This window comes from Haliaeetus leucocephalus, unplaced genomic scaffold (genome assembly GCF_000737465.1).
Source record: "Haliaeetus leucocephalus isolate CR32 unplaced genomic scaffold, Haliaeetus_leucocephalus-4.0 Scaffold339, whole genome shotgun sequence".
NCBI classification, from domain to species: Eukaryota; Metazoa; Chordata; class Aves; order Accipitriformes; family Accipitridae; genus Haliaeetus; species Haliaeetus leucocephalus.
Window position 1 is genome coordinate 23,451,766 of NW_010972775.1, and position 24,431 is coordinate 23,476,196.

A 24,431-nucleotide genomic window follows, 5' to 3' on the forward strand; every position below is an offset into this window, starting at 1 on the left:
CATTGAATACTACCAGAAAATGTTAGCTGTTAGGGAAAGTTTCACAAAAGATCCATGTATTATTCTACTTCCAGATGCAGAATATGCAACATGTATCTGGCCAGCTGGAATTTTAAACTCATTTAAACTGACACAAGTCAAGGTAAATAGCAAAGTATCAGGAAAGAAAACTGTACTTGGAACTTCCGTAGTAGAAAAACTGTCTTTAAGTACTATTTCACTATTTAAGTGCTATGGAATTCGGGAAATGTAGAGGCAAGGCAAATAAAATTATGTGAAACTTGATTCCTCTGCCTGTTAAATATACAGGAAGTAAACTGCACAACAATATCCAATATGAAATTCTCCACCATGCTCCCAACATAAAGTGGCTTGCTAAATTGTATACAAGTATATAACTTGCTGCTATTCAATCCATATCAGATAGTACATGCAAAACTTAGCTGTTAAAAATGTTGTAAGCAAGGGTTATGACCCAATGATTCTTCTTACCTTTAAATAAATTACTGTTTTTCCCTGTGGCACTTACATGAACGACATAGAACCAAACATTTTTGCATATTTTCTGTGCATGAGTATATGTGTTGGCACACATGTTTAAGACAGGTTTCTTCCCTTTTTCCCCAAAGCACCCACTACAACTTAATAAAATGGCAATCTGAAATCTAAAACATGACCATCTAGAATACAGTGAAATGTAAGGTGTGAGACAATGCAAAATAAATGGAATTAAATATCAAAATAAATAACAAGGCCACAGACCGTATCAAAGTTAATTAAAATTTCAATTTTAGAATTACAATATTACCTTTCTGGAGCAGCTGTTTCACATCTTTAAAAAGAAAAGAGAAAAACAGTTTGTGTGCTCCAAAAAAAAAAGTAAATAGATCTTTTAGAAAAATTATTCTAAAGCCCATGCTAACAGTACAGTAGCTAAAAGAAATACTAACAAGAATGGAAATGTATTGACATCCATCATCAGAAGACAAGTGAACACCACTGATCCCAAAAGCTTCCTACTGGCAATGTCCTTGACCAACAACTTTGGTGAGAACAATCTAATTACTACCACTTAGAATTAATAATATTGTATATACCATAAATCCATATAATGACAGAAAACAGATGTCTCACTGAACTGATAAAAGAACAGTAAGGCATCTCATCTTCTAGGTCATTTGTTCAAATGTTCAACACTGGGGAAAAAAATGAGATAAATTAATTAACTTCTAAACGCTGTCCATTGGCCTTCATAAATGAGTTGTGCTGTCATTCTGCCTTATGAAAACAAGTGTAGAAACATTACAAAAATTACAACAAAACCAGGAAATCTGGCTGATGGTATCAGCAGATGCATGAAGAATTCACTAAATCTGGAGACCCCTTTCATCCTCCAGAAGAGGAGCCATCATGATGTAGTGGGAAAGCTCACATTGCTGTGCCCACGTTGTACTAGTTAATAGAATTCAAAGGTGAAATGACATATAATGTTATTTACTACTTGGTTTATACACTGAAAATGTTATTGCACAGATATAGAATTAAATGTACCTATTATATGTATTTATATAATGATCTGTTTGAATGCTATGATCTATTCAATGCAATATAACCTATTATTATCAATAACTGTGCCATAAGGAACGTGACAATGTCACACCGACACAAACATTTCATTTGTTTTTAGGTTGTTTTTGGAAACCATGTATGTATTAAGGAATGGCCTAAACTGAGACTAGAAGTAATGACAACGCATTCGAAGTCAATGCAATTTGTGACAGTGCTAGAACCCCCAAAATCAAACAAGTTTAGAGTAACTTGCAACAGCAAGTTCTACAACATTTCCAATGTTAACATTTAAAAATTTTAATAGTACTTCCTGTACGCATACATGTATCAGTTTTTCTGGTATATCAGATTTGTTGTTTTGTAAATGACAAATACTATTGCACACTCCATACTATTGCTGACTTGCATGGAGGCCATGAGTTAGCAAAAAACCTCAAGATCAGACCTACCACCATCCACATTCAAAGAGCCACATTTTAGTCTCTGGTTTCTCTAACTAAAGAGCTACAAGTTTTTTTCAGGTTTTGTTTGTTTAAGGAGTATTTCTACTAAGACATCTTTACAATACCAGATAAATGACCTATGACTATGATCAAAATTGTCAAGATATACTTGTTATGAAGACATTTATTGCTGTAAATCCATATAACCTCAGCAGTGATCTAGATTTTAACGTACCCATAAACGAACTACTATGCAAGTTGTACACATACACTATCTCAAGAGTTATAACGTTTCCATGGCAGCCACAAGACTACTTTGTTAAGTCATTAGCGCTTTGGAAGATAGCCCGACAGTATCAATATCATGCCATGGTAATGCCACTGGAACCACTCCAAGTCCTGCTACAGGCACAGGAGAGGACATGAAAGGAAAGAGAAGAAAAATGTGAGCATTTTAGACTCAAAAACCTGTCAAGAAAAAAATCCAAAGATTTGGGAGAGGAAGAGAAGAGGAGAAGAGAGTAAGTTAACAAAACTTTAAAGAGACAAAGGAAAGGAAAACCAGACATCTTTCTCTTATCTTAAAATTCCAAAGTAAAACGTTTTGCTTAGATTTCAGCATTTTGTTGCAGTGGTTTTGCAGCCAAAATGTTGCACTACTGAGCTACAATATAGATGCTGAATGTAAAATAGAATAATTGTCCTGGTTTAATGAAAAACAAAATAAATGTGCACTTAACCATTTATTTTTACTGAAGTATTTCTTTGTCATTACTTCAATGTTTCTATGATAGGTAATTAACACATACCATGAAATACTAAATTTCACTATGTTTTTGACAATTTAAGAATCTAATATTACTTAATTAAAATTATTTCGACTTCAGCTTGTTACAAAATTATTGTTTCAACACATAGTTCAAAAACCAGCAAATACTTCTGAATTTATATCATATTTTTATTTAACATAAAGTTAACCTGGGATACATTTTAATTCAGTTATGACTTCATGGCTACTCTTCTTTACAATTTACAGCTACATAATGTCAATATCTGGACTGCTGGGACTGAATGAAGTTGTTTTTTTTTTTAACTGGCGTCTCTTTACAGAAAAAAAAAATCACAGGCTTTTGAAGCAATTGCAAGGTTACATTCAGCCTATCAAAGTTTTATATATATATATACACACACACACACACACACACATATATATAAAATTCATCCTCAAAACATATATTCAACAGGTTTTAACATGTGAAGATCAGCAAGTTCAGATTTCTGTCTGGATCAAGACAGATGAGATCTAGTGGTTTAGCCCTGACAATGTTTGAATTTGATCCACTAAGTGGTGGCAGTGTTTACTGCAGTAATACACCGAGTAGTTGTATCAATTTCATGATAGTTGAATTTGTGAGGTTAGACCTTTATTGATTGAAGAACTCCTAAACAATTTTGGATAAAAAAAAAAAACACAACAAAAACAACTAAAAATATTCAGCAAATTTATGCTTACATACTTGCTTTTCTTAGTTGCCAGTACTAGTAATTCCCAAATTCAAAGAGTCCTTAAACCAGAAATTAAAAATCTACCAAATCTATTAGTCAACACTTTCACAAAGAAATACCTAGTTAATAAATCCTGTGATTTATTGGATTGTCTTAAATACACCTACAATTGACTCCTGTAGAGTTTGAAAGTCTGCTTTTTTTTTTTTAAATATCTGTTACCTGACATAACTAATCACAGGTACTTTTGCCTTCTAATTCTTTACAAGAATGTTTTGCTTCTACCATATTACACATGTTTATTTATTCTTAATAGAAATGGTTGTAAATCAAATTTAACTGAATACAACCCAATTAAAAACAAAAGAAGAAATCCACTGATGGTGTACCTTGGGTGTGCTTCCTTTAATAAACTTTTTGATTGAAGACAACAAGCCAGTTTCATTTTTCTGTGGTTTTCCTCCGCCAACAGGTAAGCTCTCTTCCACCTCCGAATGTTTCCTCTTTGCCCTCAAAGCACGTTGTGTGTGAATTTGATTCGACTGCTGAGAAGCTTTCCGCGTTCTCAGCCTCATTTTCATGTGTACCACATGTAAAGCTATAAAAGGAAAAAACAGGAATACTTAGTCATTGAAGAAATGTATTAAGCTTCAGATCATGAATTCAAAAAATTATATAACACTGACAGTGTTCTGATGCACTGAGCTTTTACATCCATATATATGGCCTAATTTAAATCAAAGAGAAGAGCTATTTAAGTTAAAGCATAACATTGGCAGAAGAACAAATGAATATAATCTGGCCATGGATACACCTAACCATTAGATCAAGGAGGTTTTTGCAGAACCCTCCAATCTGAGTAGTAGGAACAAAAAAAATCCACCTGCTTTTAAGATGAAAAGGATTGTATGGTGCCTGGTGTCTTCAGTATCAAATGACTAGACTCAATGACCTAGGCAGTCCTTTCCAGCTCTGTGTTCCTCACAATACTTCATTTTAAGTCTCTACATTAAATTTGAGATGAGGCATAAATCTAAATTCATGTCAAGTGTTCACAGAAGAAGAAATCATAGATGAGACTATGCATTCAATATGGGTGAGGACATAGCAGCTCAACAAAGGAACCTAAGATTGATCTTCAATACAACTGTATTCGGGAATAAAATTAGACCACAGGAAGACTCATGCAAGGGCAATATTTATTAAAGCAGAGTAAAAGGCCATTCCAGGGAATGTGACCCATTTATCTCCAACCTTCAATTGGACTGCTGGTATAGTCAAATTTGTGCATAAATATAACTGCTTTTCTGGACTGAGGGATATGCCTTCTTCAGCTGACTGAAGCTCACACTTGGGTTAATTTGAATGGGACTACTCATGTGCTTAAAATTATGCATATACTAGATCAGGAGCAGAAAAGAGTAGAACAAATTCATCTGAGTTGTAATGCACAGAAAAACTGTTAAGACAGTAATATGCGTTTTGTAGCTTAAGTCATGACAAAAAAAGCTTTTTTAAAGAAAAGCATATGCTTATTGCAACAGTAAACAGTATCTGCTTTTCTGATGTTCATTTAGCACATATCTTATTGCTGAATAGACAGAATAAATAATCTGTACAATTAAAATAGAAGTAATGTCACAACAGCTATCTTGTTTAAGAAAAGGCAATGGTGGCACTGGTATGTTTCACAGACATAGAAATACTGTGATAATATTTTTCAAAAACAGTCCAAAAACTGTACACAGTTGCATTTGTTTGCAGTTAGATAAATCTCAATCTCAAATGAAAGGTGTTCCAGATAAAGAAGAATAACATAACTGCTGACACCATTTTTAGAAGACTTAGCAGAAAAAGTACTCAACTGGTATCATCAAGAGTGCAATATTTTAGTTACATATAATATTTGTTTTAACTGCCAGCAAACATGGGATTTAATTTTTCATACGTACATGTCCAGCATTTTCCATCAGTAGTTAATACAACAACTGTTTACAGACAGGAAAAGGACAAGTCAAGATTCTTAAATGACTGAAGTAACTACAGCAAAAGTGGACTGATATGTGAGGTTTAAGGAAAGACAACAGAAACCATAGCCTAAATTTATAAAAACTGGTTCCTTACAATCTTGCGCCCTCTAGTAACAGAAGCATTAAAACTCTGAGTCCATGAGAGTGTCCTTTCGTTATTAATCTTTGCAATAAAATTTGCATTTAATTTAAAAGAATCTACTGTATTTGCAAAAAAGTAATGCAGAGAAATAATGAAAAAAATCCCCAAAGATTTTTAATCCAATTTTCTGTTCTTACTCCTTACCACTAGAAAAATAAAAAGATAAAAATAACATTCTTATACAAAGACATAAAATAAATATGCCTGTTATCAGAACTTGCATCTCGCCTTTTCTTTCTTATGAACTGCTGCCAGATTCATTTTTTTGGTATAATTTATAGTGGGAAGGATCCACAACATGAGACATATGCTCCTATTGTACTTCTGTAAAAATCAGGAGGACCTAATTATAAAATTGAAGAAATTATCAAACATCAACAGACAGGATGGTCCAAAGATACCTTAAAACATGTAATGTATTTTCACTTCAGAAATATTGAGGAAAGCATTATTTTTTATCAACATTGTGTGGATTAAATCATGTACTTTAAGTTAGTACAACTTACCAAAATCATATTATCCTAGGCGGCTGAAAAAAGAACAATTACATTTAAGGTTTCTCAGTGTTCTTGTATGTGGGAGATGAACTAATTCACAACCCTAGCAGGAAATAGCCTGAGACAGAAAATAGCCATTAAACTTTTAAACTGAATAGTTTAAATTTATCAATGTTTCAAGTTAAATAGTTAGCAATTTGTTGGAATGAAGTTAGAGAAAAACAACACTGTTTTGCCATGTTAAAAATATTCTTAAAACTCTCCAAGGAGCTCTAGTCCTTCCAGGCTTTGAAAAGGGAATTTTATTAAAGTATTATCAACCTGTTTAGGAATTAATTTGGTTGAATTATAACTCTGAAATTCTTCTATCTGTATAGTGCAAGGGGACACATATGAGATCACGGGCAGCAATCTCTAGGGCAGAGAAGTGAGCAGAGGAGTGTAGACAGCAGTCGTAAACACATCAACCATCCCAGCTTCAACTGGTTTCAAATGGGTATCAACAGCCCCAGCATGCTAAGCTCCTTCACATCTCTGACATGCCAGCCAGCCAGCCCTATGCCATCCAGAATGACTAACGAGTCTTTTTTTGCATTCCACAGGTTGAATGGATTTTTGTTTGCAAACCTTTCTGCCAGGGACAGGAACAGAGCAATGAGGCAGCCTATACCCATGATGGTCCCTTAGATACAGGACATGTTTATGCTGAGAAGTTGAGGAGTAGTGGTAAAAGGGGAATAAAATCAGAAAGACATAGGAAAAAAAGGTACAAGAATATGTAACCATCAGAGCAAACTTCTCAAAGGTACTTTAAGATATGGTAGGATGACATGAGGGAACCTAGTGGCTTGCTCCTGCTCCCTCCTCGTTTCCTTCCCACACTCATTTCTGAGTTCGTCTCCTCCTCAGAGACCAGGCTAGTCTGCTGAGCCAACAAGAGAAAAAAATTACTTCATTTTTATGCCAGTTAAATCCGTTTATAAAGGGAATCAATGGGCATCCAAGTAATGCAACAGAGCAGGTGGTGGAGAACACACAGCACACCTCACAAGCGACATAGCTAGACATCACACAGCCTACTGAGCTGGTGTGTTTTGGAGAGCTGAATAGGACAAAAGTCCAAAGATGGATGGAGGGCAGCTGGGAATCACTAGAGGCTCCATTCTCAGAGTACTCACTGTGATGAAGCACAGGGTTCAAAGTGGACCTGATGTCTTGGAGCAAACAGGTAGGCAGTGTGTGCCCGAAGCCAAGTCCCAAGCAAGCGGTATGGAGCGCAGTCAGTCCCACCAACTGCAGTCCAAGAACTCCCTGATCTCTGTGACATCTGCCAAGGCCATCACAGCATCATTTAAGATCATCAAGTCCAACCGTTAACCTAACACTGCCAAGTCCACCACTAAACCATGTCCCTAAGCACCACAGCTACATGTCTTTTAAAAACCTCCAGGGATGGTGACTCAACCCCTTCCCTGGGCAGCCTGTTCCAATGCTTGATAACCCTTTCAGTAAAGAAATTTTTTCCTAATATCCAATCTAAACATCCCCTGGAGCAACTTGAGACCATTTCCTCTTATCCTATCGCTTGTTACTAGGGAGAAGAGATCGATCACCACCTCACTACAACCTCCTTTCAGGTAGAGAGCAATAAGGTCTCCCCTCAGCCTCCTCTTCTCCAGGCTAAACAACCCCAGTTCCCTCAGCCGCTCCTCAGAAGACTTGTGCTCCAGACCCTTCACCAGTTTTGTTGCCCTTCTCTGGTCATGCTCCAGCACCTCAGTGTCTTTCCTGTAGTGAGAAGCCCAAAACTGAACACAGTACTTGAGGTGCGGCCTCACCAGTGCCAAATACAGGGGAACAATCACTTCCCTGCTCCTGCTGGCCACACTATTTCTGATACAGGCCAGGATGCTGTTGGCCGCCTTGGCCACCTGGGCACACGGCCAGCTCATCTTCAGCTGGCTGTCGACCAACAGGTCTTTTTCTGCCAGGCAGCTTTCCAGCCACTCTTCCCCAAGCCTGTAGTATTGCGTGGGGTTGTTGTGACTCATGTGCAGGACCCGGCACTGAGCCTTGTTGAACCTCATACAACTGGCCTTGGCCCATCGATCCAGCCTGTACAGATCCCTCTGTAGAGCACAAGGGGAGGATACCCTAACCTAAACACCCACCCTGGGGTCTGAGGATTGATATTCTTAAGCCTCTTCTATACAGTAATGCTTTTGTGCCACTCATAACTGTGGTCTCAAGTTAACCCAATTTTCAAATCGCCTGTGCTATGAACTCTCTGGAAAGGGTGTATTACACAGAACTGAAACAGTCAGGACTCCTTAAAATATACATGTTGAGTATATAAATATATACACAGGTGAGATTCTTAATTCTCATTTCCTAGTTCAAAAAACTCCAAAAGGTAAGAAGAGGGTTACACTGAACTAATTCAAGTTTTTGATTGACAATGGATAACCATTTACCATGAGGAATTAGGAATTAAGTAAATGAACACTAAAATATAATGGGATTTAGTATATTCAAAGATGTAAACCACATTCAATAAAATGTTACTTATAAATTTTGAAAAAAATGGAAAACATCCTGCAATGTGACTTTATAAAACAGCAGTCTTAAAATATTCCGGTGAGAAATCTAAGATGACTGCTATTTCCTGGGTAGGAATTAAACAAGACTATACTAAAAACAAATGTGTGTAAAAAGGAATTAGACAAAACTGTAAAACATTGAAAGAAGACTGACACTAGTGAAATTCCAATTTGAGGAGGAAAATACTAGTTAAAATTTGCTACACTACGAGTTGCCTGATTTTTCTAGAACTGAAACAAATATTAGGCGGACAAAAGATGAACCAATTTAATGTTTGTCAATGGTGAGTATGTATTTATCCAGCAAGGAACCATTCAACTCATCTGTACACTATTGCCAGAGAGTTCTTTGGCTCATTTCACATCCTGGGTATCAAGCCTGCAGTTATAAATATCTCTAATGGACTTAGCAACAGTTACCTACAATCCTCTCAATGACAGAAGTTTGCTTTCCTAATGCTTGATACATTTGGCAGTGGACAGTTTTTACTTGAATTATATTTGTGTTTCTTATCTGAAACAAGCGTAAAACAGGCTACAATACTTAACACACTCTCCCAGTCAAAATAATCAAGTCTAAACATGTACGTGAATTTCCTTCCTCAAACACGTACAATTCGGATTTCACCACAGCATGCCGTTCGGTGAAGAGCCTGAGTAAATGATTGTGTGACCAAGTATCTCACTTAGCCACATTCAGGCAAGACTGACTTACACTGCTGCCTCGGTTATGCCAGGGAGGTGTGCTAAGACCAAAGTCGAACAGTCATACAGTCGGTTGCACGTGGGATTACACTAAACGATCCTACGCAATTTCTGTACTTTAATTGTCTCTTCAGCAGATTCTCTTTCAGGAGCTTGCAGCTCAATCCTCTCTCTGTGCCATAGTGTAATTCCTGCTCATCATGAGAAGCTGATACTGAAATACTACCACAACATCATGAACCTGAAGTCAACTAAATACATTAACAGCAAATATACTGAACATTGAAAGTCTCAATCCACATTTCTGTACTATATACATGTCACATTTTAAACTCTCAAAAACCCCTCCTTTCTTGAATTCCTTCTACATTTATAACAAACCCAGAAAGTGGGGGGAGGGGGAAGAGAAAAAAAGGGGAAAACTTCATTCTTCAAAGGAGAAATACATGGCAAAGAAGGACTAAATGGAATTCTCATTAAACAATTTGTGAGACAGGAAAATAAGAAATGAAGGGGCTATTAAAAAGCAGCAGCTGAACGAGCTACAGCTGCAATAATTTCCCCATTTTCCTGAGTCCCCCCACACTAAGTTGTTAGGCTCGCTACCCTGTAAATACTGTTGTTATTCCATGGCACAGGTACAGTGTACCTACAGGAAAGAAATTCCTGTGAATGACTCATATTTCTAAATAAGAGCATACCTCCATGAAATTTTCAGTTAGGGATGATTTATTTTCCTACCACATATGGTACTACTGTTTTATCTATTTTTCCCAAAACTATTAAAAGAAAAATTAGGTGAGGCACATATAATTACAGGGTTTAAGGCTTTTTGATACAGGAAAAAGTTTAAGATGGTAAAAGAACAATAGCGATGAACAATAGGAAGAGATAACTGACAAGAAAATTTAAAATTATAGTGTTGAACAATTTCTACATTCAATTTGGCACTCAGTAATAACACTGAATTGCCACCACTGAAAACTATATATTTGAAGCCTGAACACCAGAAGAGCTCTAGAGGATTAAGACAACTAAACATACTTCAGGAGTGTAACTTGGAGAGTGACAGGAACACATCAGGTGAAAAATTCTTATTTATTTATTTTTTTTTCTATTACATCAGTTTCTCTAGCGTTCAAATGTAATGCCTAGGTTTTTTCCCAGGCAGATCAGACAGATGCTACAAATCCTCACTGGATCTCACAGAGTACCATGCGCTCCCCAACACCACATAAAGGGGATGTACAGAGAGAGAGAGTTTGTGAGCCTACTTGGCCACCCTCCACGGCACTGGGAGGGAGACTCTGAGCTTCTCCTAAGAAGTGAGATAGTAAGAGAAGAGGAAAGGATGAAACTTGTGTCAGCTATATTGGGATCCTCGACATTTTTTACACAACAGAGCTTCTGCTGCTAAAGATTATATTAACCTCCTATTGTGGATACAGCCTATGTTGACAGAATATTTTTTTTTTTCTGCTGCCACAGTACACCTCCCTTCCAAATGACAGAAGTAAGCCAAAAAACACTCCCTTCTCTCACAGCAACTGTGCCCATACATTAGTTTTTGCCATCACAGAGCTGATGAGTATGAAAAATTCACACTGTAGAACAAAGCACACTGAAAAACTTCATGGAATATATCCGATTTTAACCACCACAATATTCTTCCTGCATTACTTCCACAGCATTTCTTGAAACATTTTTTTACACAAAGCCAAGAAGGCAGTAAATTTCTTTTTTACTTTTTTCAGATTTTGAGCAAGAGCGTCAATGCATGCTGTTTATGTTGTAGATACAGATGGATATGTGACCAACACACACAAAGCTGTGAACAGTCACCAAATTTAACAGCTGTGACAACTGATGCCTGGGTTTGAATCTGTGAGCTACCAGTGGCAAGGTCAGTGTCCCACTATCAACCAGCTCAGATAATGCACACCTCACTGCTGAGAAAATGTATTCGTTTCTTTCAAGTATTTCTGGACATACAAGCTGGATCGCAGTGGGCAGATCCACAGAAAGAGGAACCAAGAACAACTATTTTCTTCAATTTCCTTTTAAACAAATAATGCCAGTCATATTTCCTCAGCACATTTCATGACTGTGATGTGACCCAGATTTCAAGTATGAAGAAACATCCCAACAAGAAGATGTGTTCATTGAGCTGGCTGAAGTCCATTCACATGGTACTAGTGATGCTTTCAAGAAACGTAAGATCTTATGGTAGCGTACGGAGAAGCCTGAGTCACTACAGGAAACGGACAAAAAGTTGGTAAGCCTATGCCTGGTGGGGAGAGAGAAATATGGGACAAATGATAACCCTAGTGTAATGATATAACTGTCTGGACTCACAACAAAGCCAAGGAAAATAACTTATAAAGTCTTTCATCCAGACAGGCCCCAAATCACCTTACAAACTTCAGGGAAATGCTTTTTGTTAGTTCAAAGATGTTAAGACTTTTCCTCCTCAAAGACTCTTGGCCTTTCTTTAACCAACTTATTTTCCTTCCCTAGAAAATTACAGCAATTTCATGTTATTCCAGCTCATGTATTTCATATTTTGCAACATACTGTATTACTTGTCACTCTTCTCAAATCTCCAAGTGTGTTTTTCTCCAACTGCCTCCTAGAGACGCAACTACTAACTAGGAAACCATGATTCAAAGAAGTCTGGAAGTAGTGCTAGTACAGTGTAGGTAAAAGCAAAATAAAAAGACAATGATTTATAAAACCAACAAAACACACAATAGGTACTATTCAAATGTTGGTGCTTGGTTATGAAATCTGGATAAATGTATAAAGAAACAACAAGTTCCATCAAAACAATAGCTAGCAATTGCAACTATCAAAGACACAATGCAAATGGCACCTCTAAATTTTCCTTGTTTCATTGAAAGCACCTTTTCTTCTCCTCCGTATCTTTCAGGTTACTAAGTCATTTCAATCTGAAACAAAATCACACTTGAAACCCCTGGGCTTCAGTCCCGTCGTTTTAACCATGATTCCTCAGTATCTCTGCTGTAGGCTCACACACATAGTTTTATGCTACCAAAGCTTAAGCATCTCCCTGAAAAGAAACATTTTCTTCAAAAGATTTTGCCAAAGACTGAAGGTGGCTTTTTATAATTGGCCTTAACAGAAAATAGATTTTCTGCTCTAGCAATCATATTTCTAGGCACCATTGTTTTGCCACTGCTTTGCTAGTGAGGCTTTGTTTTGATTATACTATACGCATTTGGAACTGAAAGTTTATTCCCTCCTGGCCAAGATATTTTCCTCTTTGCGACTGAGGGTACTCGCTTGTAATTAATTCAGTCTTTTCAGTTTGGGTCAGCCTACTAACCAACAAAAAAAAATGGAGAGCTGGGTTAATTGTAGAAGAGTTAGAACAGAACCCCAAAATCTGCTGCTGAAGAAAGATGCTATTTACAATCTCTGATGTTGCCAAGAATTTTACATTAGTCATCTTCAGATATTGCAAAGCTCACCAATTGCTGAGATGTTTTGAAATAAAAGTGTACAGTGCTTGAGTTTTAGACGAGCAGATAACAAATTCCACTAGAACCAGCACTGTTCCTGTTGAGATTCTGGAAGAGACCAGCTGTCTTTAGACATATTAGGCTCTCTGGACATTTAATCCATGCTGCTAGGCACACAGGGAGCCTATTTTTGGAAGTCATCTCCCTCTTGTTACAACCCATGGTATAAACAGGTTGCTAAACACTTCCTGAACAGACCTTCCAGGATGTTGTCTGACCACAAAAAAATCCTAACGAATAACTTTTAAAATTGTTCATCTCATCCGTATCAGTTCTCTTTTTAATCAAAAAAAACCGACCAAAAAATCAAGAAGATTAGTAAACCCAAGTAAGTCTGTGTTGGACTATGGAAGCCATGGAGTAACTCCTGTGTTTGTTATGAGAAGCTAATAATTTTTGCAAGGTCTACACAGACAAGAGAGCTGCATTTTGCCTAACTTCACCAGAACACCTAATCTTGCTCTACTTCTCCTTAATCTTCCTGTGGGATCAGAATCACAATCACATATTCCACAGGACTTTGTCAGGTTGCTATCTTTTAAAAGGCTAGATAAGGTTTTTGGCTGCTCCTTTGGCCTTAAAAACAGCAGACGATTTTTATTGTAGGATAAAACCTGTTTAAATGATAATATGATTCTTATTGCCCTGGAAAACATTTTTCCTTAGTGCACTACATAGCTTTAAAACCTTTTAAAATAGTTTAAACTGTGCTCTTTACCTTATAAGGGGCTGCCATTATGTTATTCTCACACCTGGCTTTCCTGATTTAAAATAAAAAAATCAACCAACTGTGTTGTTAAAAACAGGGAAAATGCCATCAGTCAAGATTTTTATCAGTCACTGTCCATACAAATTTTAAACTAAACTTTTTCCATTACATATACATGCTTATTTAAACCTGACTTTTTCATAGCCCATTCTGGCCTATTTCTTGCATGGAAAACTTAAATCTTATAAATTGCAGTCTCTTGAGATTCATCTGCTAATTTGTGCACATACCTAAGTTGAAACTGATAAGAAAATAAGTGCTAAAGTTTCAACAGCTTTACTAATTTGTGAGTGATATTATGTTTTTACATACAACCTTAAAAACATAATATTGAGACATTATGAACTTGAACCTCACTCCGTTTCAAAAACTTAACTGAAATTAGTTTCAGGGACCTGTCTGATCCCATCACAACAAGGCTATTTTGCATGTTATTTTATTTCACTAATTCCCCCCCCCCCCATTTTATTTTGGGTGAAAAATCCACAAGGAAAAACAAACCTCACTGGCTACTCAGTGGAAAGTTATAGGAAGTTTCTGGTCAATATTCCAATAATACAAAGTATAATAAGCACGAGTTACCAACAGCAACAAAGTTTTATAAGCCAAAACCAATCTGCATATACACTATAATGTTTCCATTCTTCTTTGATTCTATGCTGAATTTAACTTATTTATTTCACAAGCTAATTGCCTCCAGTTTGGTCTAACATATCTCTGCCACTTTACAATGCGTGAGATGTCACAAAATAGTAACTTAATGGCTGTAAAGTAGCAGATACAGCTCTGTAAACAAACAGGGAATTGCTCTGTTAAGTGAAAAGATAGTGTTTGTCCAGTGCCTTACAAAGTTTATGTTTGAGAAGAAAAGTAGGAACTATAGAACTATTAATACTACCATTACTGATGCTGTATGGTACAGGTTTACATTCTTAAGAAAAAACATGCAAAACCAACTAGCATTTTAGTATGCCCGGCAACCTGAGAGACTTTTTCAGAGAAAAGGGAGGTAGCGCATCTCTATCACAGGGCATGGATTCATACCCTACACTAGCAAATGTGAATGGCACAGAGGCGGCTAAAGTCCACTAATCTCCACACTTGACCCATGTATCTGTAGCTATATAATTTAAAACAGAGAAATCTGCAAGAACAAAAAGTGCTGATATCAGCTGTGAGCTTACACGGTTGTTGGATTTTTTCCAATCATTCCCCAGTATTAGGAGTAAACCTAGCCTCTCCATCAGGAATCCCACAGAGTAAGAAAGGGCCACGCCACATTCCAAAGCAATGCAAGCCTTCTTGACAGCGGTTATTTTATTACGTTACAAAGCAGCTACACTATAATTTGGGAGGATTTTCCAGATACTGAGGAGACCTAATTTACCTTAAATACCAAACTTAATGCAAGTTAACTTAAATACCAAACACATACTCGGAAGAAAGTTAGTTGTCACCTTTGTGCTATATAGTATATCTGACAGAGCACGTAACAGTTTTCACCAGAAGCACTGAAGAAACAATTTAGCAAAATCATGGAAGAGTATTCTCAATATTTATAAATGTTTTAATGAAAATAGAAGGAATGCTTTCTAATTTCCTTACCTCCCTCCTCTGCGACCCTTCCAGCTCAGTAGATACTTTTCCATTGTGCATTATGACAAAGGGGGGATGAGAAGAGGGAGGGGGAAAGAAAAGGCAGTCTATAGTTCAGTGATGTTTTCACCGACAGTAAAGTCAATTTAAGGAGCTATTCATTCCTCCACTGACTATGCCATTTGCTGCCTTTCAGCATGTAGTTGCAAGACATTAGTTTTTGCAGAGCAGCTGGCACAGGGAGTTCCAGCCTCCCCTTCTCCGGCACAGCTCACTCTCACCCGCATGATAGAGTTTGTTGCTCTGACAGGCTGTGGCTCCATGACAGCCTAAGCCAATCTAATTGCCGTCGTACTCCTGCACCCTCCCTGAGGCAGCTTTGGCACTCAGCTAACCCTCCATTTAGCCATATTTTTAGGCCAGCTTAGTAAATTGAAATGCTTCAACACAGAATCACAGGAACACAGGTGGAATAAAAACATACGTACAACTCCTGGCAGGGGAAAGGACAGCTATAGTAGTAAACCAGCAAGCCCAGGGCATGGGGTTAAAGCACTGTACCACGATCATCCACATATAACTACATAACTTAACACAACTGTTTGGCTGCCAGCATGCTCTCTGGCACAGTCACGGATGGTATCAATGGCACAGCGTTCTCCTGGATGGTGCTCAGAACAGGTCAAAGCAGTACATGGGAGAGGGCTGTTCCCTACAGGCAGGGCAGAGGTGGTCACCATTTTGGAGGAAGAGAGCTTAGCTGGGAGGATGCAACCTGTGTCACACTGCTTGCTCTCAAGGCCAAGGAACATATCCTGGCCCATTTCACTGGCTGGTCAGTGGGACTGTAGCAGCCAAGAGACTGTTCTAAGCTACTGTGGAACCACAGCCTCAGCTGCTCCAGTATCAACTGTGAGGCTGGTTTTTTTTGTGTTGATGTGGTCACTGAAACTATTCAGGTTTAAAATTTTCCTTTTAATTTCTGGCATGTTATTTTAACAAAGACCATCCGGTCACAAATTTTTAAAGCAACAGTATTTTATGTCATGGGTTTCATTTGCTTATTGCACTCTTTGACAGGCTGTAATCTTTAGCATAAACATTGATAAGCTTTTTCTATTACAGTTGATTTTTTTCTACAGCCTTAATTCTAGAGAAAATAAGGCTTATACAATTGCACTGTCCACAACTGTCTGTGTGTCTGTCAGTCCTTCCCTGGTAAATGCAGAACCCACTGACCAACATCAACCCAATTTCACAGAGGGAGAGAAATTTCAAACGTGCTAAGTTCCTACGAGTTTTCTGAATATCAAAAGCCATGTAGGCAAGACAGACCCTTTTAGCATCCCCCAATAAGTGATAAACAGTCATAGCCCAGTCCTTACCCCACATCCACTCTGGCTACACATAGACACTCTCCACCTTGTCTCCTTTCCTAGCCTACCTCTGAAAAAAAGGTCAGCTCCTCAGCAGAGACAGGGCAGTGAATGAACAACCATGTGTTCTGCTTCCAGCTCAGCCAGCAAGCAAGCCCAGTGTAGGCATTTCAAGCACCAGGAGGGACAGCAAATAGGAGGTACTCTGACTGGAGGTGGGGATACTTGAAATGCTGTGGATAGAGTGTCTGGAGGTATTACAGAAGACGAGAGGGCTGGAAAGCACAAAAGAATACAAGTCTGTGGGAAAACAGAGCTTACCAATTTTGCTGTTCAAGAAACAGCATGTAACTATATTATTTTAGCTTGCACTTGTGATTATCTCATTAAGAAGAATCCTCATTTATGACACTTACAACATGACAATAAAATAACTCAGAAATAGAGTTTGAAGAAAATGCTAAGCACACCATTCATGTAAATGGTTAACAACTTTTTTCCCTGAACACTACAGCGGATAAAAACTCCTAGAGAGTAATATTTAAAACCCTGCACATTAAATTGGGGGGGGTGTGTGTGGGGGGGTCATTCTCTCGTCATCCTTTCAGTATCATACATGTTACAAAACAGAACTTATTTTTTTAAACTCTGTTTATCCTCTGCATTCAAAGAGAGTCCACCCAGATTAGTTTAAACAACCATCTCTTGCAAACTAAGTTAATTCAGCTGACTTTGTACAGAAGCAGATGAGGAGTGTCCATCTAGCCACAGGAAAAAGAGTAGAGGTAAGCTAGGGAACTCAAGGTGAAAAAGCATCCGTTCAGACATTCAGAAAACTCTGATTATACGTGATTTGCTTCTATCCTGTGATGGTTGACTGAAGGCTTTTAACCCTCTTTTACAGCCTTTTCACATCAGATTTGTCCCTCCTTCTATCAACTGCTGCGTGCTTCTCACTCCTTTCACAAGGAGCTTAAGACAAACAAAAGCTTTAAAAGTGGCATGGCATCTTCTGCCCTCTCATATGGCAAGATATTGCTTAACATAAAACTGCACCAGTTTTTTAGTTTGGATCTAGTGTGAGCTTTTGAAACAAATCTTCTCATTGTCCCATTTATAATGCTTCAGTTCACATAACAAAACAGTCTCAGAGCATACCAACTGGAGTCCTCTAACCGAAACTAAACTGGAAGATACGGTAAAGGACATGGGACCAGACCAAAGTTAAAACCTCCAGAAATGCAAACGACATGGACATCAAGTCCTCAACACCAACAGACTCATTCTACAGGTCTGCTCCTATTGCACCACGCTATTTGACAGTACAGATGAAGACTGACAACACTCTGGGTAAGCTGATATAACAGTAGTGGGTTTATCAGCATAGTTACTTTAGTTTAAAAATAAAACTAAACCATCAAACAAAAACAAACAAACAAAAACCCCCAAACCCTTTACCTTAGTAATTCTGACAAAATATCAGCTCTCTGCAAATGCAGGCACAGAGCCTTTCAAATTCCCAGCAGCAAAGTAAATGGCACATTAACAGCTACACATACTCCTCTAACCTTACAGCACCTAAACCAAAAGGGAGCAGAAAATACATAAAGAGGAGAAAGAACAAAGAGCAAACTTCTTGAAATAACTTTTTAATATTGAAAGCATAGACCTCTGATGACAAATATTTATCTTCTAAACTATTTTATGGTGTGGAACCCTATTATGTTAATTGACTCAGGACATTTCTATATTAACTATTAATCTCTGAGATTGAACATTATCAAATATGTTCCAGGTATATAATATACCAATCTCCTATCAAAACAGAATTATCTTCAAATAAGTCCAACAGGATAATCAGGCATAACAATTAAGTATGATACCTCTTCACCTGAAACTGTATCTATACAGCCCATTTTTCCAACTGAGCTCTCAAAGACTTTCTCTTAAGAGTGCTAGTAAGCTTTCCAGTCCCTAAGCAACACAAAATTAAGGAATTCTAAATCCAGTAGTTACAGTTGTTTAAGAATATCACTTAGCTACATTCAAGTCTTCAAAAGTTTCTTCCAAATCTGTATTTTTAAGAACGTAAATTAAAAGTATCAAGATTACACTAACTTCCTTGTTTTCTTCTTTAATATTCATTGGTTCTGTCTCAATAAGCAAAATAAATAAGCTTTTCCAAGTGCATTTAAATTGATTTAATTACAACTGCTTGGTCTTGACAAGAATTTAAGGTGTCAAATATATTGAGCTAGGTAATTCAATCAAATACACTATATATAAATCTAGTGTACACAAAGCCTACAAGTACCTTTAATGTTCTTCTAGATATTTCTGCTGTCTATAAATTACCTCCTTTATTTCTCATATACTTCCCCCCCCGAAACAATCCTTAAAACTTCAGTTCATACTGTGCTTTTCTTTAGCAAACACAGAAACAACATAACTGTTGCCCGTATAACTACTAATAACTAGCTTTCTCTTATCCTCTTTATTTTTTAACTTTTGACAGATGATGTTCTTCACTATTTCTCAGACATGCACACAGATACACACCACAGACACAAGACTGCAGTACAAACAGTGTGTCACAGTTAGCCATGTTTTCAAAAGAAAATGAGCTCAGCCCTCACCTATAGGATTTATCTCCCTCCCAGGTGATGGATTTGAATCAGGTGACCAGGCATCACACAACAGCCCAAAGGCATTATTTCATATAAAAGGAAGCCTGCTGCACCTAAATGAGCTCCCCTAGGATAGTAAAATGAGAGAAGTTCCTGGGAAAGGAAGAAAAGAGAAGCAACTTGGGTCACGTTATCTCATATGAAAAGGGTATTGGAAAATGAACTGAGGACAAAGGAGACTATAGAACCTAGCTGTTACCTCAAGTCAGCCCACTCCTTCCTGAAATAGTGAATACTTCAGAAACACCAGCTACAAGATGTAAACTATAGAAGAGAAAACCTAGAGGAAACTACAATGGATGAAGCAAAATCCCACCACAGGGGGTAAGAAATAAATATACCTGTATTAGACTCTTTGCTCCAGCACTTTTGGCCCACGTATCCTCAGCAGAAGATACTGAGTACCCTTGAAGCTTTATCTAGACTAAGGAAATCTACGTTAGGCTGTGTCTAAACCAGAAGCTTTACCAGTACAATACTATCTGTTAGAAATTTGAAAGGAAGGGGAAATACTATTTTTCCCTAGTCAAATACAGCTAGGGTAACAAGCCTCCTAGTAAGTGCAAATGCAACTCGTGCTGGCAAAAGGAACCCCTTTGTGTAGGGGTTTTACCACTAACTAGGCTGGTATTGCTGTGCCAGTAAAGTCCTTGTGGTATAGTCTAATCCTTAGATTGAATTACCTACCTTCCTCTAATTAGCACCTCCTAAAATATAGGGTGAATCAAAGCAATCATGTTTTAGAATGGCCTAAAGTAAACTGAATTATGATTTAGACTGAATCAGTGCAGCTAAACCTAAATTGCTTAGAACAACTGCTTTGACTTGATCTGAGTTCCTGTTAATTTATTAGCTTAAATTAGCTATTCCTAACATAGCCTAAATAAGGACAGGTTCCTTTTCTTTCATATGAGGCTTCAAGGATGCTAACATGCCCTACAGTATCACCTTCCTAGCCCTACTCTGCTGATAATGATAGTCCTGCTGTGCTGCCACCGCATGTGTTTTTATATATAAAGTAATTTATTTATAGGTAAATTCTAATCCAAATGTTTTAAAGTCTTAGATTTTTTTTTTCCTCCTACTTATATTTTGTATATTGGCCATGAATAGTAGGACATTTTTTTAGTATTGTGCTACTTTAAGTAAGTACACATAGCTTATTTTCCAGATGCTGTGGAGTTAACAGCTCCTTTTAGCTAAACTTATTTTCATGGTGATGTTATACTTAAAGTTACACTGCTAGAATAAATATTATTAATTCAAAACCAGAAGTGTTTTATGCCTTCTAACTAGATTCCTCACCCAACAAAAAGAAATTCTGAAGTCAGACAGGCGTTGGGACTGTTAGGGATAACTTCAATTTCCATCATCTCTTTTACATGCAACTCTGGCATCCATGTCACTTAATGGACAGAGGATCCTCATTAGATCTAATGCAACAGATAGGCGGCTTCCTAAATGTTGGCTTTAGGGTTATTTTTAGCTAGATGCATAGAAATGTGATTGATGGGGCTGGACTCTAATAAAACTTTCCCCACAGGGAGCTGTATTTTTTATGTCACAATACAGCAGAGATCAATGCGGCTGCTGAGTTAATCCTGTCCACCAGCGGCTGCACATTTCCTTCCCCTTGGCTTGTCCACAGATTTCAGTATTACCGTAAATACTAACCCATCAGATAGGGAAACTGAGGCAACAAAGGACGTATGCCAGATCACACACCTGACAGTGTTGGCTAAGGTGAAAATACACTTCAGGCTGATACTCAACTCATTTTTTTCTTATACCAGACTGTCCTGACAAGTGTTTTCCTTGGATCATGAGGTATGATGAAATACCTTCTTATTTTCTGTAGTTAAGAGGACCTTAATCAAAGTAATTACTGAAACTGATCTGATTGGGAAGTAATCTATTTAGAAAAAGTTAAGACTGCCAACTGGGAAGCTACTATCCAACCTCTGAAACTGATTGCTTTAGATGTGGATGATTTCACACTTAATTTTTCAAGTGCTATTGAAAATGTCTTCACCTGTGAATGTAAAATATTTATTTTTCTAAAATACTAAATAATGGCCATCTAGGCAACTCAACATGTAAACAACATGTTATACTGGCTTTCAAGTATCTTGGTGTATGTGAGCTTCTCCTCCAAGCAATCAGAAGAGAGACACCGCACTGCAACTAACACTGCACTTCAGCAAATTAATCTATGTTTAAAGTACTCTATAGGGCCTGACACTGTCAAAATCCCTGCCTGAGATAGCTACTCTTTTTAAACAAGCTTGTAAAGAGCTTACTGTTCCCTTACAGGATCAGAGCAGCATGATTCAATTTAAAGAGTCTGCCCCCTAAAAATTGTAATCCATTATGAATTTGATTAATCAGCTATGCACTTCTGGTGCATATTTGTATTTTTTGAAGGCATAACTGGGATGTATAAACATCAAATGAATTTTTCATATACAATAGATGAAAAAACAATCTTCCACTTAAAATTTACAGGAGATTGGTGCCACTAGTTTAGTGGTAATGTAAGCTGCCAGCAAATGAAAGAATTTCATTCAGACTTAGTCCTTTACTTTCTGGGCTAATAAAAGTAAGAACCATCATATCTGATCTACTCACAGTAATGAATCAGAAAGGCACTTGTCTGAGAGGAATGCTCCTGAGAAAGTATGGAATAAGGATGCAGTCACAGCGGGAGTGGAGGGACACACACACACACCAGCCTTTAAATCTGGGATAATCCTAATAGTCCTATGCTGACATTATCAAAGTCCAAAAACTATCATACATAGGAACTGGCTCCCCTAGGGAGACCAGGCTGAAAACACATGGATAGGGAAGAACTTGTATAGGGTTCGAACAGGGAAAAGCTGCAAACCCATAAACTGGAAAAGGCAATTTTAGAGTTATACAATTACACTGGCTTCAGCTGTGATCTTGAAATTATCACGATGATGTTCTAGAACTTCCAGTTATTCCTTCAAATGGACAAGAAGTATCAAACTTCTGTCAGAGTACAAGTATGTCTAGAAATGCACATTAATTTTAACTTTCTGCCAAATTCCAGTCCTACTTGATACATCCTGCTCTTACAAACTCACAGAATGGTTGAGGTTGGAAGGGAACTCTGGAGGTCATCTTGTCTAACCCCCTGCTCAAGCTTTTCTTGCAAGCTCTTGCCAAAATAGTTCAGTTTGACTTTCAGTATTGGTTCTTACAAAAATGTGCAAGTACTCCAAGTTACTACTCCACTTACACCTATGAAAAAGTTTCTTCCATGGAAATGAAATATCTGCATAGAAAACTGTCAGAAGAGAAAATGGGATTCTTAAAGTCTTCTGCAAACACTATTTTTGTTGGTGTCAACCTCAGCAGCATTACAAGTGATCAAAGAAAATAAAAGCCAATACAGTATGGAAAAACTTTGTAAGATGAAGACTAAGTTTCCTTTTGAATTCAGTAGCTTTTTTTTTTTTAACAGCTTAATGCTATTCAGCCTGCTATAATGTCACATCAGTGTGCTGGGGAATCAACACAGTGGAAGGAAGTTATCAACACTTGCGGTGGAAGTCTGAAGATGGAAAATTACCTTTAAATTATGAAAATGCATGTACAGCTCCAGCATATGTGGAATGTTTACATCCTTAGAAAAATGATCTAACTGTGCTATTAAATCTCTGGGACAGACTGACAAGAGAATTTTTTCTTTAATGAAAGAACTTTCTCAGATGAAACAGGAATGTCAGCTTTAGTGTATACTCCACTGACTGGAACAGGATCAAGTCTTAACTAAGTTCTACGCAATGTTTTCAGAGGAAAAGTGGAGAATGTTTTATGGAATTTAAGTCTGGATTTGGCTTGCATCCTAGAACATACATCTTGTTATGAAAACTGCTGAAACACTTTTAAGTGGGCAAATCACAAGTGTCCTTGGAGCTATCCAGTCAACTGGAAGTCACACAGGCAAAACCTCCTAAAGTAGAAAAGCTTGAAATTGGAAGGGGAGGGGGTGAGGGAGGGGCAAATAATCTTGGAATCATATCTGTTACATAGAACTGTTCGCTTGTGCCTACAGCATGAAGTAGTTACAACTTGTTTTCTGCTATTGTCACAGATCCAATATGTTACTCTAGCTAAATCATAATCTCTTCCTGCCTCAGTTCATCCATGTGTAAACCTGGTTCACTAACTCGTACCTTAATGTGTCATGGGGCTTAATTAATAACACTTAGGTCTTTTAAGCCCTCTACAAACATTAACTACTTCTTGTAACAACTCTCTGAGGTATTATTATCCCCATTTTACTGATGGAGAAATGGCAAAAGAGGTTGTGACTTGCCCAAGGCAACAAATTAATAGTTATACTTACAGATCCTCTTCATGGACTACTGTATTGTAACAGTGGAAACTTATCAAGAAAGGCAAAGTCAATAACTACAGTCTCAAAATTACTTTTAAAAAAAGTGCACCATAAGCAACTGGAAGACTATGAAAAACCCCTACTAGAAACAATAGACTTGGGATCAGAACAAGTGCTACAGTCGTCATCGCAGAGAAAGAAATATCCCAGGCAGATCTAGGCTAGAGCTCACCAAAACAGTCACAAAGAAACAGTAAGACTTGCCCTCTCATGTGCTCCTAAGTACCATAAAATTGAGCAACAGGCTTGTACAGTACTCCTCAGTAACACAGAAGTGAGCAGATAATCAATGTGGCATGCAGCATGCTAATATCTCATGCTGCGTTCCCAGTATTGACGGGGAATGCCAATAATGGGTTTAGATGACGGTGGTCCTGCGCGCTACCGGCCGGTACATCGCGGCCGCCTCCCCCCCCCCAGCTCCCCCGCCCTCACAAGTGACAGCAGACAAAGTTGGTGTTATTCCCCTCTACCCAGCCGCGCTGACATCCTTCGCAGCAGCCTTTCGCCGCCCGGGATCCCTGCCCGGGCAGCCTGCGG

At 37.8% G+C, this 24,431-nt stretch overlaps 1 protein-coding gene across 3 annotated transcripts in view; it reads right to left on the reverse strand.

Annotated features, from left to right (window-relative positions):
- The window catches only part of CTDSPL2 (CTD (carboxy-terminal domain, RNA polymerase II, polypeptide A) small phosphatase like 2), a 46,962-nt gene that overhangs the window by 18,779 nt on the left and 3,752 nt on the right, over positions 1–24,431 (reverse strand). Inside the window, exons 1-3 of one of the 3 annotated variants that reach the window (XM_010572153.1) lie at positions 6,197–6,222; positions 5,919–6,033; positions 3,908–4,116 (exon numbers count right to left, since the gene is read on the reverse strand). In XM_010572153.1, the coding sequence (XP_010570455.1) occupies positions 3,908–4,099 (192 nt within the window). In that variant the 5' untranslated portion in view covers positions 4,100–4,116; positions 5,919–6,033; positions 6,197–6,222. Of the gene's footprint in view, positions 1–3,907; positions 4,117–5,918; positions 6,034–6,196; positions 6,223–24,431 lie in introns of those variants that run through there. The other 2 variants (XM_010572154.1, XM_010572155.1) reach the window with 2 other exon arrangements.